This window comes from Trachemys scripta, chromosome 15 (assembly GCF_013100865.1).
Source record: "Trachemys scripta elegans isolate TJP31775 chromosome 15, CAS_Tse_1.0, whole genome shotgun sequence".
NCBI lineage: Eukaryota > Metazoa > Chordata > Testudines > Emydidae > Trachemys > Trachemys scripta.
Window position 1 is genome coordinate 15,618,746 of NC_048312.1, and position 15,136 is coordinate 15,633,881.

Below are 15,136 nucleotides of genomic sequence, written 5' to 3' on the forward strand. Positions count from 1 at the left end.
ATATATATTCAAACTTGTATCACAATCTTCAAGAAAGGGAAAGTCTAGTATGTATACTGTCCATGCTGGAGACCTGTCCTGCATCTCACCCGAGTCTGTTCCCAGGCGGTTAGTGGCTGTGTACAGGGGCGGCTCTATGTATTTTGCCACCCCAAGCACGGCAGTCAGGTAGGCTTTACGGCATGCCTGCGGGAGGTCTGCTGCTAACACAGATTCGGCGGCATGCCTGTGGGAGGTCCACCGGTCCCCCGCCTTTGGTGTACCCGCCGCCGAATTGCCGCCGAAACCGCGGGACTGGCGGATCTCCCGCAGGCATGCCGTCGAAGGCCGCCTGACTGTCGCCCTCATGGTGACCGGCAGGCTGCCCCTCGTGGCTTGCCGCCCCAAGCACGCGCTTGGTGTGCTGGTGCCTGGAGCTGCCCCTGGCTGTGTACCATTGTAGGAGGTATTATGGAGGTAGCACATGCTGTCAATAAACATGAGGGGTATATTTTATACAGCAAGATGCAAGTGTGACACTTTCCTTCTTTGCTAGCTGTGGTGAAAGGCTTAGGAGAAGGCAGACTGTCTACTCTTTGGCTACAAGGATAGCTAGGACAGGAAGTCACTGTGGAGAATGTGGGCAATAAGATGAGGTTAAGTAATGTAACTGGATAAACAAGATGTAAGGATATAAATCCTCTTGCATCAGGGCATTAACTCAAGGGGGCTGGGGAAAAGCTTCTGTGATGAGCACATTATGCAAGTATGATTCATCATAATAGTTCTTGCTGATTTCTCTACAGGCTCTGGTCCTGTTGAAGACATGATACTAGCATAGATATTCATAGATTCCAAGGCCAAAAGGGACCATTGTGATCATCTAGTCTGACCTCCTATATCACACAGGCCAGAGAACTTCCCCAAAATAATTCTGAGATCATTATTTTTAGTAAAAACATCCAGTCTTGCTTAAAAAATTGCCAGAGATGGAAAATCCACCATGACTCTTGATAAACTGTCCCAATGGTTAAGTGCTCTCACTGTCCAAATTATGCCCTATTTCTAGTCTGAATTTGTTCAGCTCCCACTTCTAGCCATATTCCCTCTGTCTGAGGCAGTATAGTAGTTCCCAGTTACTCAGTGGAGCACAAGTCATTCAGTTCAGTCTTACAACACAAAAAGCAAGCAATAGTGCCAAGACAGTTTATTCAACTAAAGAAATTCATACATTAACAAACACTCATTGGAAAAAAACCCTTCATTCTCCCACTCCTCACCCAAGCAATTACCGAAGATAACTGGTCACTTAAGCGTTTTCCAAAAGTAATTTTTTAAATACTTTGATATTTATTTTGCAAGTTGAAGTCTAAAAACAACAAAGCATAATGACTCTGCATTACAATGCAAGTGTTACATGTGAAACTCAATACATAGGGAAAGAGTTAATTAAAATATATAGAGCACTGCAGATTTCTCTAAATATATTAGCTCTTCCCTTTGGTTCTTGTAACGTTAATTTTAAAAAGCTGAAGCCAGAATTTTATACTTTAAAATTCAGCTCGATGCAGGCTGGCAGTAATAAGAATTAACAGAAACCTGCTTGTGTAGTTCTGTTTAAAAAAAAAATAAGTTACTATGGGATACTCTTTTCTTCCTGAACCATTACTAGATGCAGTGCTTCTATTTCTACACATAAAACATGCTAGGCAAAACTAAGACCATGTGTTGTACAGCTCAGACATTAATAGGTGGTAGATGGAAGCTGGAGTAGCAGGTGAAATCTTAAATAAATCAGGGCTAAACTGGGGTTAAATATTTCAAGAGGCAGGCTTAGATGTCTGGGCATAGAAATATTAAGATCACTCATTTGACTCCTAGTGTAGTGGACAGAGAGTAGACTGCATGAAGATTTTTCCCACCTTTGGCATCTGTTTATCACATATTTGGAGCCGTCTATCCATTTTTAGAACAGCTTAAACCAGCTGCAGTCACATAGCTCCATCTGACACAATTCTTTCAATTAGGAAAGTGAAATGCTTTTAGTTGCGGGGTAAGTATGGAGACATTTCTTGCTAAGACAGGAAAATAACAGTGGGAGGCAATTAAAATATGGATTGGGTTATTAAAGGCAATCGAATTACCAGACTTCCCTTTGGTTCAGTCATCCATTTCATGCGCTGGATTTGTAATCAGTGTGGCATAGCTACTAAGGAGTTCATTTCAAAAGAGGGCTATGAAGTCTGCCCCACTTAGTTTGCTTGTTTTTTTTTTTTTTTTTTTTTTTTAAAGCTTGCCTGCTAAAGGAAGTAATTCTGCAGTCAGTGTGCATTACCAGCAATAGCTGGTTGTTACAGTATTAAAACAATAGCAGCTGCAAGCATCAGGATGCTGAAGACTTTATTGCTAGTGAATAGTATTTTTTGTATACACCCTCCTATTGCCATGAGGGGTGCTCCCTTAATTCTTCAGACCTACACAGTGCTAGCCAAGAGTGTAGAAAGTTTAACAGCGTTAATATTGGAAACTAGTATTAATTATTTTGATAGCATCAGGCTGAGTGTGCTCTCATATTGTGCTTTTACCACTCTAAAGTGTTAGACTAAGGTCTACTCGTGCCCTTTAATGCTAAGGAAACAGCAAAGACTGATATGAACAAGACTTTGTACTAAAGTGGAGAGGTTACCAACTATTTAAAACATTTTACTTTTTATATATATAAATAGTTGGTAACTATTTAACTATACACACACATAAACATGCAAGTCCAAATTCTACTCTTGGATAGCTGGAGGCAACTTCAGTTGACATCAGTAGGGATTACGCAAGTGTACCTGAGAGCAGAATTTGGTTCATAACATGTAGCAAAGAACAAAGTGACACTACAGTGACCCTGAGGACTGGTCTACATTCCACACCATGTGCCATAAAGTAATCCCTCAGATCATTTGTTTTCCTGTAGTGTACCAGAACACAGTTACTCAGTAGTAGACACCTTTTTAGAGGAGTCACTTTATCACTCTTCCATAAGCCACAATTAAAATTCCATGTGGAAGAATGGAACAAGACCATATCGTGCTCGTTATTAGGCCCAACTGAGCATGAGAAAAGATGACTTTGTTTTGTGCTTTCCCATGACTCCAGTCTGCTGATGGGAAGAAAAAAAAGTTGCCTCTGTCCACACTTGCTACCCTCCATAGGCACAGCAGCTGCTTCTCCAGCAGAAAAGTGAACAGCTATGGTCCTTATTGCATCTGTTCTCACAGACACATTCCTTTAGTCGCTCTGGAAGCCTCATTGAACCGATGTTGGACAGAGTGTATGAGCAGTTAAGGAATCAAAATTCCATGGTGACTCAATTGTATTGGAATCTGCACTAGGCAAGCTGCACTGGCCCCTGGAAGAGCTATCAGTCTTCATGTGATTGCTATATAAATTGGGAGACTTTTCCCAAATGGGGAGATCCAACGTGAAATTGGGAGGCCTGGCTGAGCTGTCTCCCTGAACAGTCAAGACCACTGGTTGTTTATCAGGCTTAGCCTTCACGGAAGCATATACAACATTTTGCTCAGACAGAGTATCTCTACACTGACTAAAGTGCTCTGCGAGGACCAGAGGCTGCTGGTCATCCCCTTCTTCAGAAATCACAAAAGCTGGTTTGGATTTGTCCATTTCTATTGAGAGCTCCTTGGTTTTCGAACAGTTGATTAAGTTGCTTTTGAGGCCAGCGGGGCCATGGCTTTGGTTATCAAGTGGAGGTGTCACCCCCACGTGTCTTGAGGGATCCAAGGGTCTCACCTCTTTGCAATCAGGGGAGCTCGTTAAAAACCCAAAGTAAGGGTTCCCAAACCTGGATTTCTTCAAGCTAGAGGAGCTCAGTTTCCCCTGCCTTTGCGCAGATTGGGTTAGCGGGTATGATGCGGTGCTGGTGGACGAGTCAGAATAAACAGTATCTGAGATTCCCTCTATCTCAGTAGCTGAAATTACTTTTCTGGTTGTTACACACTGGTTTCTTGTGGCTGTAGAAAGACCCTACCAAAATAATAATAAAGTTAATAAACATACTTTGAAAAGCAGCAGTCTAGAAAACTTTAAATCTTAGGGAATTTAGAATTGAAATTCCATAGTGCACTTGTCATGATCAAGAGGCTACATGCTTCCTTCCCTTCCCAAAAAGCAGAACTTTGTGCATGGGAAGATACGGAAGCATCATGTTAACTTTCTAACAAGCACTCTTGGTTTGACATCTGCAGTCAATCAGAGAGACAGCTAGTCATTATGGGTCTATGGATTCTTTGCAGTACAATACTTACATGTCAATTAAAAGAAACCTAAAATATAACCATGAAAATTATGCAGAATGACTCAAGATGATCCATTCTGAAGAAATAATTTGTAAGTTTAAGGGAAAATAATCCTTTATCCAGATGCTTAGCCCCGGGCGTTGCAGCTTCTCAGTGCTGCAGAATCAAGCCCCAGATGAAGTATATTATGGTAATGTGAACTAACAGTCTCTATCTCTCTCATGTGTGCACACACACATTCACGGCCTTGGACCTTTTCAGCTGACATGCTCAACACATGCACAAGGGAAAGGCAGAAGAGCGGGACGAGGAGTTCACATCAAAAAGTAGGTGGGTCTTTATATTGCACAAAGTGCCCCTTTGGAAGTAGTCTTTAATGTTAGGAGCATGATGCCTGAATCCCACACCTTCCCTTCTTGTGGATACTTACACTGCTGTCTACCAGTTTAGTGAAGGGGCTGTTAGTGGTCCAGCTATACCATTTTTTCTGTAACTGAGGTAATGGAGTCAGTAAGTCATGAAATGTGCGGGCACTCCATGTCCGTTGCCTTGGATGATGGTTCTCTGCCTGTGTGTTCCCTTTATCCACAGTACCTGCTCCTGGAGCCACATGATCAGAAGTCAGCCAGTCTGACACAGAAGCTGGACTTGTGACACTTCTCTTTAGGTTTTTGTCCTGAAAAATAGAGAAATTTTCCAACGTCTTCAGCCAAAGGTCTCAAAAGTACTTTACATGCAAAGGCCCTAGTGCCACTTAGAAACACTGAGCTATCTGTGAAAGTGACTCTGGTTCTTTAAACACATCTTTTCTTGGGACAAGATAGGTCAGTGGGCAGCTTGTACAGCACCTGCTTAAAGTATGCCAAAACAGAAAGCATTAAACCCACCAGGTTCACCATTGCCTTGCCCTGCCCACACAAGAAAAGTTTTACCTTTATTAGCCAGTTTCAAAATATCCCCCACTCAGCTAGAAAACTCTTACATACCAGAGAGACTCCCACAGTCCTCTCAAGCAAACGCATTAGGGCTTGTTTACATCTCTCCATGGGGATAGTTACCAAACAGCCACCTTCTCAGAATCCTCCTTAGACCTTTTAAGGACTGATTATTTCTATAATAATCTAATTTCTATAATAAGACTAATTTGTTGGTAGTTGCGTTGCTTTATTTTCATTTTAATATGAGTAATATCAGCTTAGCTTTGGCACTGTGTTTTATTGATGTCATTATTAAGAGTTTTAATAAGATTTATACAAAAAAATATGGAGTTGGATTTCTTTCATTAAGCAGTGTGAGTCCAGAACCTTTGAGGACCTGATGGATATCAACTAGTCAACCTAAAGGCCTGACCAGTTCCCCTCAATCAGTCTTTGGTTCTCACAGGTCTCTTGATCTAAAACCATGAACCTTAATGACCTGAGCTAAAAGTCTTAAGTTTTTTAGACAAAGGCTTCTGTAGTCTTCCCCAATGTTTGGCACTGGTCTCTGAGATATCCCCACCCTGACACATTTTAGGAAGACAGCAAGCCAGTCCCTGGTATCAAAAAGGTTGAGAAACACTGGTCTAGCCAATAGAGGGGGGCAGATCCACATTGTAAGATCTACTCAGTTTATAGGCAGAATTACACAAATAAGATGAATAGAGAGTACAATGCATGAGAAGGGATGGTGGAGTGAAGGCAATTGACATAGGGCTAAAAGTGGTTATATAAATAAAGCAGTCACATGGTTTCCATTTTCTATAGAAGTTGTCTACATGCCCTATATTTTCCCCTGGAACACATGTACAGGATTCATTTTCTCTACTCTTTATCAGTTCTCTCCCTCAGGGCCTGCAGAGTAGTTCCTCTACCCTCCCTACATCTTAACAAAAGTACTGAGACACAGCAGAGAAGTTTGTTTGCTCCCCCAGCACATTGCCTGGATGTACCCTTGACTCCCAACAGCGGATTAGCTTCTGGGGTGTGTGTTTAAAATAACCTATTATTGGCCCCTCCCCAGCAAAACTCAGGCTCACACTCAGTGGGAGGCTTGGGAGCTGCTGGCCAACTACTATGTCTCAGTAAAAGGATTTAGATAATCTTTGTGTAAAGCTTCTTACGATTCACTTTGTCTAGACAAGCATTTCGGTTGAGGTGAGTGAGTCTGGAATCCTTGTCTACTGTAAAGGCTCAAGCTTTCACACCTCCATAAACATTAGGATAATGTCAGAGTAAGAGCCAAGAAAGTAGCTGCATACCAGTGGATAACAACATGCACCATTTGCCTAGGCTGTCCTACAGAAGCTAGCACATGCAAACCATATTAGAGAGGGGAAGACAGAGTAGGAGCCCACCTATTCAGAGCAATATAAATGAGGATTAGAGAGGACATTTTTCAGGACCGCCTCCTTTCTGCAGATGCAATTTGTACCCCCAACAATGTGCAGCAGGTGCATTTCAATCATGAGTGCAAACCTGAGTAGCTGCACTTCTAAATCCTAGAATGAGGGTGCAAATCAGCTTGTTTGAAGTACCGCTGTTTAGATATGGGCCTGCTGCAAGCCATTTCGTAGGTACATTTTTCTTCCAAAACAGGGAGGATGGGTCTCAAACATGCTGAAAATCTAGCATTTAGAAGGATTTCTTAGCCTCTTCCTATCCAGGCCTACCACCATTATCAGGCAACAAGTATGGATCCATAAAGCCCTAATCCAGATTCTTTAGCTACCTAGCTAACAACACGCTGTGGGAAGCACTTCTTAGCAGTAACATCAGATCGCTCCTTCTAAGCCTTCTGTCCAAGATCAAGCGTAATAATATTATTTTCACATTTTATATATCTTCTAGCAGCTGCGGGGTGGAGAGGAGAGGAAATAATAGCCTGATTTTGAAAGGTGAGCATTCACAGCTCAATGATTTCTATGGGATTTATGGATGCTCATCATTTTTTTAAAATGGGATGAAAGAGAATATGGATTTTCCATCAATCCACAACAAACTGAGGTTTCATCTCATCAGCACCTGATAGAGCTCTGACCAACAGAGTCATGCTTGGCGAGAAAGCACAAATCTTGCCAATTTCCACTCTATCTTCCTATCCACCTCTGTGAAATCGTGCCAGAGATGATGATGCAGGTGGAAAGGAGATGTTAGATAATGTAAGAATTTTAAAGCTATGCAAAACTTTGAAAAAATTTGACTTCTGCCTATGCAAACTATTTCTTCTCTTTTACACCTTAAATGTTTTAAGATTTAATGCAGCTCCAGAATGGTAGATTAGAGCGGTGTTTCTCAACGACTGCTCTGTGGACCGGGGCTTGTCCCTGAGATCTTCCTGACACAGTTTAGGGAGGGAGGCAGGAAGCTGGTTCCTGATATTAAAAAGATTAAGAAACACTGGATTAGAGCATTAAAACATTTTTAATGAGTCTTAGATAATAAATCACTGCCCATCATATAGAAAGCTAGTTTAAGAAAAATAGCAGTGGCCCATATTCATTTAAGTTTTCACTGTTCTATAGGCTGGCTGTTTTTCATTAATGGATATAATTCTATAGAGGTCCATGTACATTATTAAGACTCTAGGAAAATCCTAATTGATATTGTATCCTAGCGGACCTCACTGGCCTCCAATCAAGGCCAGGGATGCAGATACCCAATACTTTGTACCCCAGGGATAAAGTCACATGAGCTACATGAAGGACTGGTATGCTTCTGCACTATTCCATGCTTCTACACTTAGATAGCAAGTGTTGACTCCAGAACGATTACAAAAACATATGTTAATCACCACCCTGGGTGCTCAAGGGAAATGCAAGCAAAAGGATTTTTGAACCACATGTGTTTCTAAAGAAACATCAGTAAGAGCTTCAAGCTAAGATAACCCCGCCCCATCCCTCCCCCTCCAAAACAAAACAAAACAAAACCTAGGGAAGCCATGTTACAGTATTTAAATTTTAAAAATAAAATTAAAAAATAAACATTTGTAAAGAGCCCTGACACATTAAGCACCCAATTTATTGGCAAACATTTATTAAGCTTCAGAACCTAGGAGCTACAGTAACACAAATCAACCACAACAACAACAGTGCTGCAAGGTAGGTAAATAATATTACTGACGGATTGAGGAACTGTGTGGTTATATGACTTGCCCACAGCAAGTTAGTGACAGAATCAGGAATGGAATCTGGGAGTTTTGACTCGCAGTTCCTTCCTCCAACTATTAGAAATCTGTGTGTCTACCTGTACTCTGTATGTGGTAAAACTCAACCCGCTGGCACCAGGGCCGGCTGAAATAATAAATACTTCATCGCTCCCGGTTTCAGTGGTCACGGCAGACATAGAAGAGGGCACGTCTGGGTCAGTATGCCGAGAAGAGTGTTCTGTGCTGCCTCCAGAGGAAGTGACTAAGGGAAGGAAAGACATAGAAAGATTTTTTTAAGGGACGGTCTCTTTTTGTTTAGGCTGGGCAAATAGCCCACCTTCCTCTTCCCATTCTAACCCAGCCTAAAAAAAAATCAGCCCTTGGCTGCCACACAGATCTGAAAAAAATGCAACCATTCAACCACTTGCCTTGTCCTAATAGGCTGAAATTTGGCTAGGAAACCAGAAGGACTTAAAACCAAAGCCTTTTAGAGATGGGACCAAATCAAAGTTGTAAATCCAGCCACCCTTGGGAAAAGTTAGCTCTGGATCAAAACTTTGCAGGCTGGCTCAACCCATCTCATTTTTATATGCATATAAACATGTCTGGGTGGCAAGTAGGATATTCTATGGCGATAAGAAGGCAGTTCTGGCCTCCACCCCTGATAACCTTCCCTCCCCGAACTCAAATCCTAAACTTTGAAGAACCCCCAAAGTTGTGTTCATGTTATACCTCACTGATCAGGGTCAAAGAGCTTTGGGGACTGCCAGAGCTGTCTGGCCACAATCCTCTCAGTGACCTTTCCCAACAAAGGGAGATTGGAAACTGTTAGCAAGATTGTCAGCACAGAGTTGGGATTTTGAGCTGGGATCTCACAAGAACTTCTGTGATACACAGGTGGCTTGGTGCCAGCTGGCAAAGGGTTCACTGGTCTGTAACAGCAGCTCCTGACAGGCCTGACAAACTCAACTCAGCACAAGTAGTTAACACATATTTCAAAGGACCATAAGTGGGCTATTTCACGTTGAATGGTCCCTTGAAATATGTGTTAACTACTTATGCTAAACAATCTATCCTACTTTGTATTTAGCTGTGGCTGTGGCGACACTTGAAACTTCAAAGCACTGCCGCGAGAGCGCTCCCACGGCAGCGCTTTGAAGTGCGAGTGTGGTTGCGCACCAGCACTGGAACAGAGCTCTCTTAGTGCTGCAGGTACTCCACCTCCACGAGGGGATTAGCTTACAGCGCTGGGAGCCGCGCACTGTTTACACTGGCGCTTTACGGCGCTGTAACTTGCTGCGCTCACGGGGGTGTTTTTTCACACCCCGAGCGAGAAAGTTGCAGCGCTGTAAAGCGCCAGTGTAGCCATAGCCAGAGACACTTGGAGTATGTTTCCCAGACCTGAAGAAGAGCTCTGTGTAAGTTTGTCTCTCTCACCAACACAAGTTGGTCCCATAAACAATATTACCTCAGCCACTTTGTCTCTCTGGAGGGAAACATTGATGGACAATCTTCACCAACATTAGACCCAGTACTTCTGTATTGGCTTTTACCAGCCATGAAGGACCTATGAGTTGTAGTTAAAGCATCCCAGTACTTACTACTGTCACTCCCTGGGGTTCTGTAGATGGCTCACGCTGGATCAGAGCAATTTTATCCACGTTAATATGAAAAAAACTTTGGACCTGTGACTGCTCCAGGGAATCTGAGTGTTCCAAACCCAGTGCTTAGACAGCCATGCTCTCCAGGTGACACAAAGGGGAGGATGGTAGGGAGAAAAAAACACAACTCTTGAAGATTTCACAGGTGTTTTTAAGCCAGCAATATGATAGAATGAACCAAAACCACATTTGCCCTGCTAACCAAGTGTATGCACTGTGCCACTGGATATGACAGTTTCTGTTGGCAGAGTTCAGAAGTATTCCTTGCCAGGGAATTACTCTACCAGCAAGAGGGAGGGCAAAAGGGGGTAATTCCACACCAAACACTTTCTAATATGTGACAGCTCGCACTGCATCTCCACAAACACAGCTGAAGAGGAAGATTCAGGGAGAGAGACTGACTTGACTTAATGGGCAAGGAGCTGTGGGTTGAAACAACATACTCTCCAGCTTACCAGCTTGGTCCCGGCTGACAGTGTGATTGTTGTTTTCATTCTCTCGAGTTGGCACCACAAGTTGGAGCTCATTGATATCTATGGCGGAGTTCTGGATCCCATTCTACAACTCAGAACATGCCCCAGTAAACATCTACAGACAGACAGTGTAACAGCCAATGTGCAAGAGAAACAAAATCACCAAAAACATTAGCACTAACCTCCTGGTCACTGTGTACATTGGAAGGGTTCCTTTTGGGGCACATTTTCTGCCTGAGGAAAAGACAGCAACAAGCCCATGTATTAGTTTTCCATAGGAAGAAAGTCCTCATCCATGTTCATTTTAATAGGAAAAAACACAACAGAACAACTGTGCACTAGTACTTCTATCCATGACACTTTACAGCTTTCTTTGTATCAATGCCTGTGTGCTAGGGAGCAATTGTTATCCCCATCTTATCAGGGAGTCAGCTAAGGCAGAAGAGATTAAATTACTTTCTTAAGAATCTGCAAGGTGTTTGCAGCAGAAGCAGGAGTTTATGCCAGATATCCCAAGTCTCAACACCTATTCTCCTTAGAAGGGTAGAACTTTGATTTCTCTGAGTAGAGCACACAGCAAAATATGTAGCCCCCCTGGGTCTCAAGCTGTGATGCAGTTCATTGGCTTCACCATACCAGACATTTTATTATATAGAACAAAGCATTCTGGGATATTCTCAGTGAGCCAAGAAGTGGCAAATGTTATTTCTTTTTATGAAAAGTATATTAAGGAAAACAGCAGCAGCTCATTCCCAAGTAAGAGAACTTGTCAAAGACTGAAGGAACCCAAAAGAAGATTCCTTAATAAGCTCTTACCCAAGATTTCTTCTTCTAAAACTGACATTATAGAACAGCTAACATCACTACAGTTGTGGTGAAATAGAACTTGAAGATGCCTCTGAAAGAATCAAAACACTCCCCAGCCCTCAAAACTCCCTAAGTACTAACTGAGATCAAAGTGCTCCAAAAAAAAGATAATTATTTAGGTGTATAGCTGCACTGTACTAGCACTTTACAGACATGTAAGAACACCAAGGTCCTGCCCTGAAGGCTTACAATCTAAAAGCAGACATACAGCATTTCCCCCCACATACAGTTTATTAAAGATTTTTCAGTCATTCATTAGCTAATGTTTCCTTTTGGGGATGCTGCAGTGGGACAAGAGTTTACCAGAAATTTGGAAGAGATAAGGGTCTTGGTGCAAGAAAGGACGGAGATATTGGCATTGCTGACCTGGTCAGTAAAATAGTTCCAGGTACATGTAACTACATGAAAGGAGGACATGAAGGAGTAGTAAGAAGCATGGCTTAAGTAGTGCTCAAAGGACAAGTGGAAAATACAAGAACAGGGTTGTGCCATACCTCAGAGTCAGAATCATGGAGTTTAATTCACAGAAGACATCTTGAAACAAGGGTGCAAACAACTGAAATTAAACATCCTTATAAAAGGAGAAGAACATTTAATTCTTTTCTACAATTTCTAAGTTTGATGCCAGAGAAGACAGTCTGATTCTCATCAGAATCATCTCAGGCCTACGGGGCTACTAGAGGCCTCCTTCCTGCTGCTATTTGCTCTGTTCAAGTCTCTGCTTGTCTATCCACTATCCCTCAACTGAGGTAGCAAGAACCCATGGAGTACCATTCCCACCGAGACTAAAGGGGAAGCAGTGTATGTCCAGAAAGTTTGAAGTCAAGGATGCAATCCAGAAGAATTCCACCCCCCCATACCCACTTCATACCATTACATCACATACCACATGCCACGTATCTTACTTTGGTTTCTCAGATGAACTCATCGAAGTAGGGGGACTTCTTCCTCAACCCAGCACCTTTAAAAACTCTTACAAGGGGAAAAAAAAAGGGCTTGGAATGGCATGGATGCCCGTTGTCACAGCAGTATCACATGTTCCCATGTGCCTGTATAGTCCGATCTGTGAGGAAAAGATCAATGTGATATCACACAGGAATATGCAGGTTCCCACTGAAGATTTTACATGAAGCTTGGCTCTTTTTTCAATCAATCCATTTTTCATGGCTGTCTTCTTCAAAGTGTTTATTGACACTTGCTTTCTAGTCAGATCTGTCCCTGGCTATGTCTTCAAAGTTATCAATATTTATGCTGCATGAGGTGAAATTCTGCTTAAGGATGTCTGAAGTGTTTTCATTGACATCCTCCCCTCTCCCCCATGCTTTCAGAGTTTCAATTCATCACAGAAAACTTTTTTGGGACTCTATCATCGCCCATTCTGATAATATGACCTGTCCATCTAAGATGAGCTTTCATGATCAGTGCCTCAATGCTGGTTGTTTTTGATCTTTTCAAGAGTGTTAATTGTTGAGACTTTGTCTCACCAGTGGACCTTCAGGATTGAGCCAAGATAGCACATGTGAAATTTTTTCAAGTTGTTTAGTGTGTCTGCAGTAAACTGTCCATGTTTCACACCCATTTTAAATAGGCTGCTGTCACCACTGCATTGTATATCATCAGTTTTCTTGACTGTTTGATGGTGCATTGGCTGAGTATCCTATGGAAAGAAGTCTTTCAAAGGCCTGTTTGCCTTTCATATTTATTTGACATTTCTAGATCCAGTGAACTGTCACTTGGTATTGCCAAGGTTTATAAATTGGTTGACAATCTTTAGTTCTATTCCATTGATGGTGATGTTTGGCTCGGTAGTAATTGTTGATGGAGCTGGTTGGAAGAGGACTTCAGTTTTTTCAAGGCTCATAGTAAGTCTAAACTATTTAGTTGCCTCTGAAAAACCTGCCAAAGATAAACTATAGGTCACTTTCACTATGACTAAGTAGAGCACAGTCATCTTCAGAAAGGACTTCACATAGGAGTTCCTCAAGAACTTTTGTCCTTCCAGTAAGCCTTTAGAGACTAAAGAGTTTCCCATCAGTTCTGTACATTATGTGGATGCCCTTTTGAAGCTTGTCCATTGTATAATTCAGAAAAGCTGCAAAGAAGAGAACAAAAGGGGACAGTGCCAGCACACAGCCTTGTTTCACCCCATTAGATATGGGAAGTGGTTTAGAATGGCACCATCTGAGATTACCTGACCAGTCATTTCTTCATGGAATTGATGTATGATATAAAATAATTTGATAGGTCTGCCAAACTTTTCTAAAAATTTCCAGAGCCCATTTCTGCTCACAGTATCAAATGCTTTTTTTAGATCAGTGAAGACAGCATACAGGTCTATGTTTTGTTCAATACATTTTTTCTGAATCTGTCTTACAATGAAAATCAGGTCTGTGTTGCTCTGACCTGATCTAAATTCACATTGGGTCTCAGGTAGAAACTTCTCCAATACTGTTTTTACTACCCAATTTAGCAAAATATGAGCCAGGTCTCATAGCTAGGAGATACTCTGATAGTTACCACTGTCACCGTTTTTGCATTTATTTTGCGTTTTTATTTTTGACTACATCTTTACAATCCTGTGGAATTTCCTTGGCTTCCTAGTTATCCTTATTGATTTCATATAGATAGTTGACAGTTTTGGGGCCTGCAAGTTTAAAGATTTCAGCTGGTATATTCTCTTTGCCAGGGATTTACCTGACTTCATTTGTTTGATAGCTTTATTGCACTTCCTCAATGGTAGATGGCTGTGTAATTTCTTCATCTATGGAGTGCTGGGTCAGTTCCTTTAGCACCTATAGATTGATAGTTAGAGGGATGGTTCATGTTAGGCTATAGATATTCAGACGTGTCTGCAAAGGCCTATACTTTAAGAATTTAGGTGTATTCTTATCACTAAGCTGTGTAAAGGCTTTCTCTTACTGTGACAGTCTGAGCCCTGTTCTTAGGCTAAGGCCTTTGGCTAAATAGCAGAGGCCAGCCATAAACTGGCAAGTGTATGGTCACATTCTTACATTCCAAACTAGTCACATTGAAATAAGGTGCTAATGGGCTGTTAGGAATATCAGGACAGAATTATAATCCTATCACCTTCAAAGAAAGGGAAGAGCCTAGAAGATGTAAAAAGAAACTTAGTTTGATAGCATCCTGTCTGGCAAGAACTCACTTATTAATAGCTGGGATGTGAAATCCTTATTTCTGTATTGTTCTATCACTGTAGTCTCCATTTCCCTATTGTTTGTCTGTATAATCTCTGTTTGGTTCTGTGATTGTTTCTGTCTGCTGTATAATTAATTTTGTTGGGTGTAAACCAATTAAGGTGATGGGATATAATTGGTTAAATAATCATGTTACAATATGTTAGGATTGGTGAGTTAAATTTCAGTAAAATGATTGGTTAAGGCAGTGGTCCCCAACCTTTTTCGTTTGGCAGGCACCAGACGACGAGCCAAGGAGGACCGTGGCAGCAGACGAGCATCCGCCGAAATGCCACCAACAAGCAGCAACGTCAATAGGTGTCGTCACTGAAATGCTGCTGAGAAGCAGCAGCATCCAGAGGCATCGCCGCCGAAATGCCGCCAAAAATTGGCGGCATTTCGGCGGTGACGCCTCTGGATGACGCTGCTTCTCAGCGGCATTTCAGCAGATGCTCGTCCACCAGCCAGTATGCGGGCGCACTTAGACGCTCCGGCGGGCGCCATGGTGCCCACGGACACTGCGTTGGGGACCC

At 42.1% G+C, this 15,136-nt stretch overlaps 1 protein-coding gene across 4 annotated transcripts in view; it reads right to left on the bottom strand.

Annotated features, from left to right (window-relative positions):
- Positions 1-1,171: 1,171 nt before the first annotated feature.
- Positions 1,172-15,136, bottom strand: part of LOC117888122 — a 49,074-nt gene continuing 35,109 nt past the window's right edge. For 3 of the 4 annotated variants that reach the window (XM_034791234.1, XM_034791235.1, XM_034791233.1), the window contains 5 exons: positions 10,725-10,776; positions 10,525-10,627; positions 8,507-8,670; positions 4,714-4,959; positions 1,172-4,011 (listed from right to left, as the gene is read on the bottom strand). In XM_034791234.1, the coding sequence (XP_034647125.1) occupies positions 3,274-4,011; positions 4,714-4,959; positions 8,507-8,670; positions 10,525-10,627; positions 10,725-10,776 (1,303 nt within the window). In that variant the 3' untranslated portion in view covers positions 1,172-3,273. The remainder of the gene's footprint in view (positions 4,012-4,713; positions 4,960-8,506; positions 8,671-10,524; positions 10,628-10,724; positions 10,777-15,136) is intronic. The other variant, XM_034791236.1, reaches the window with a different exon arrangement.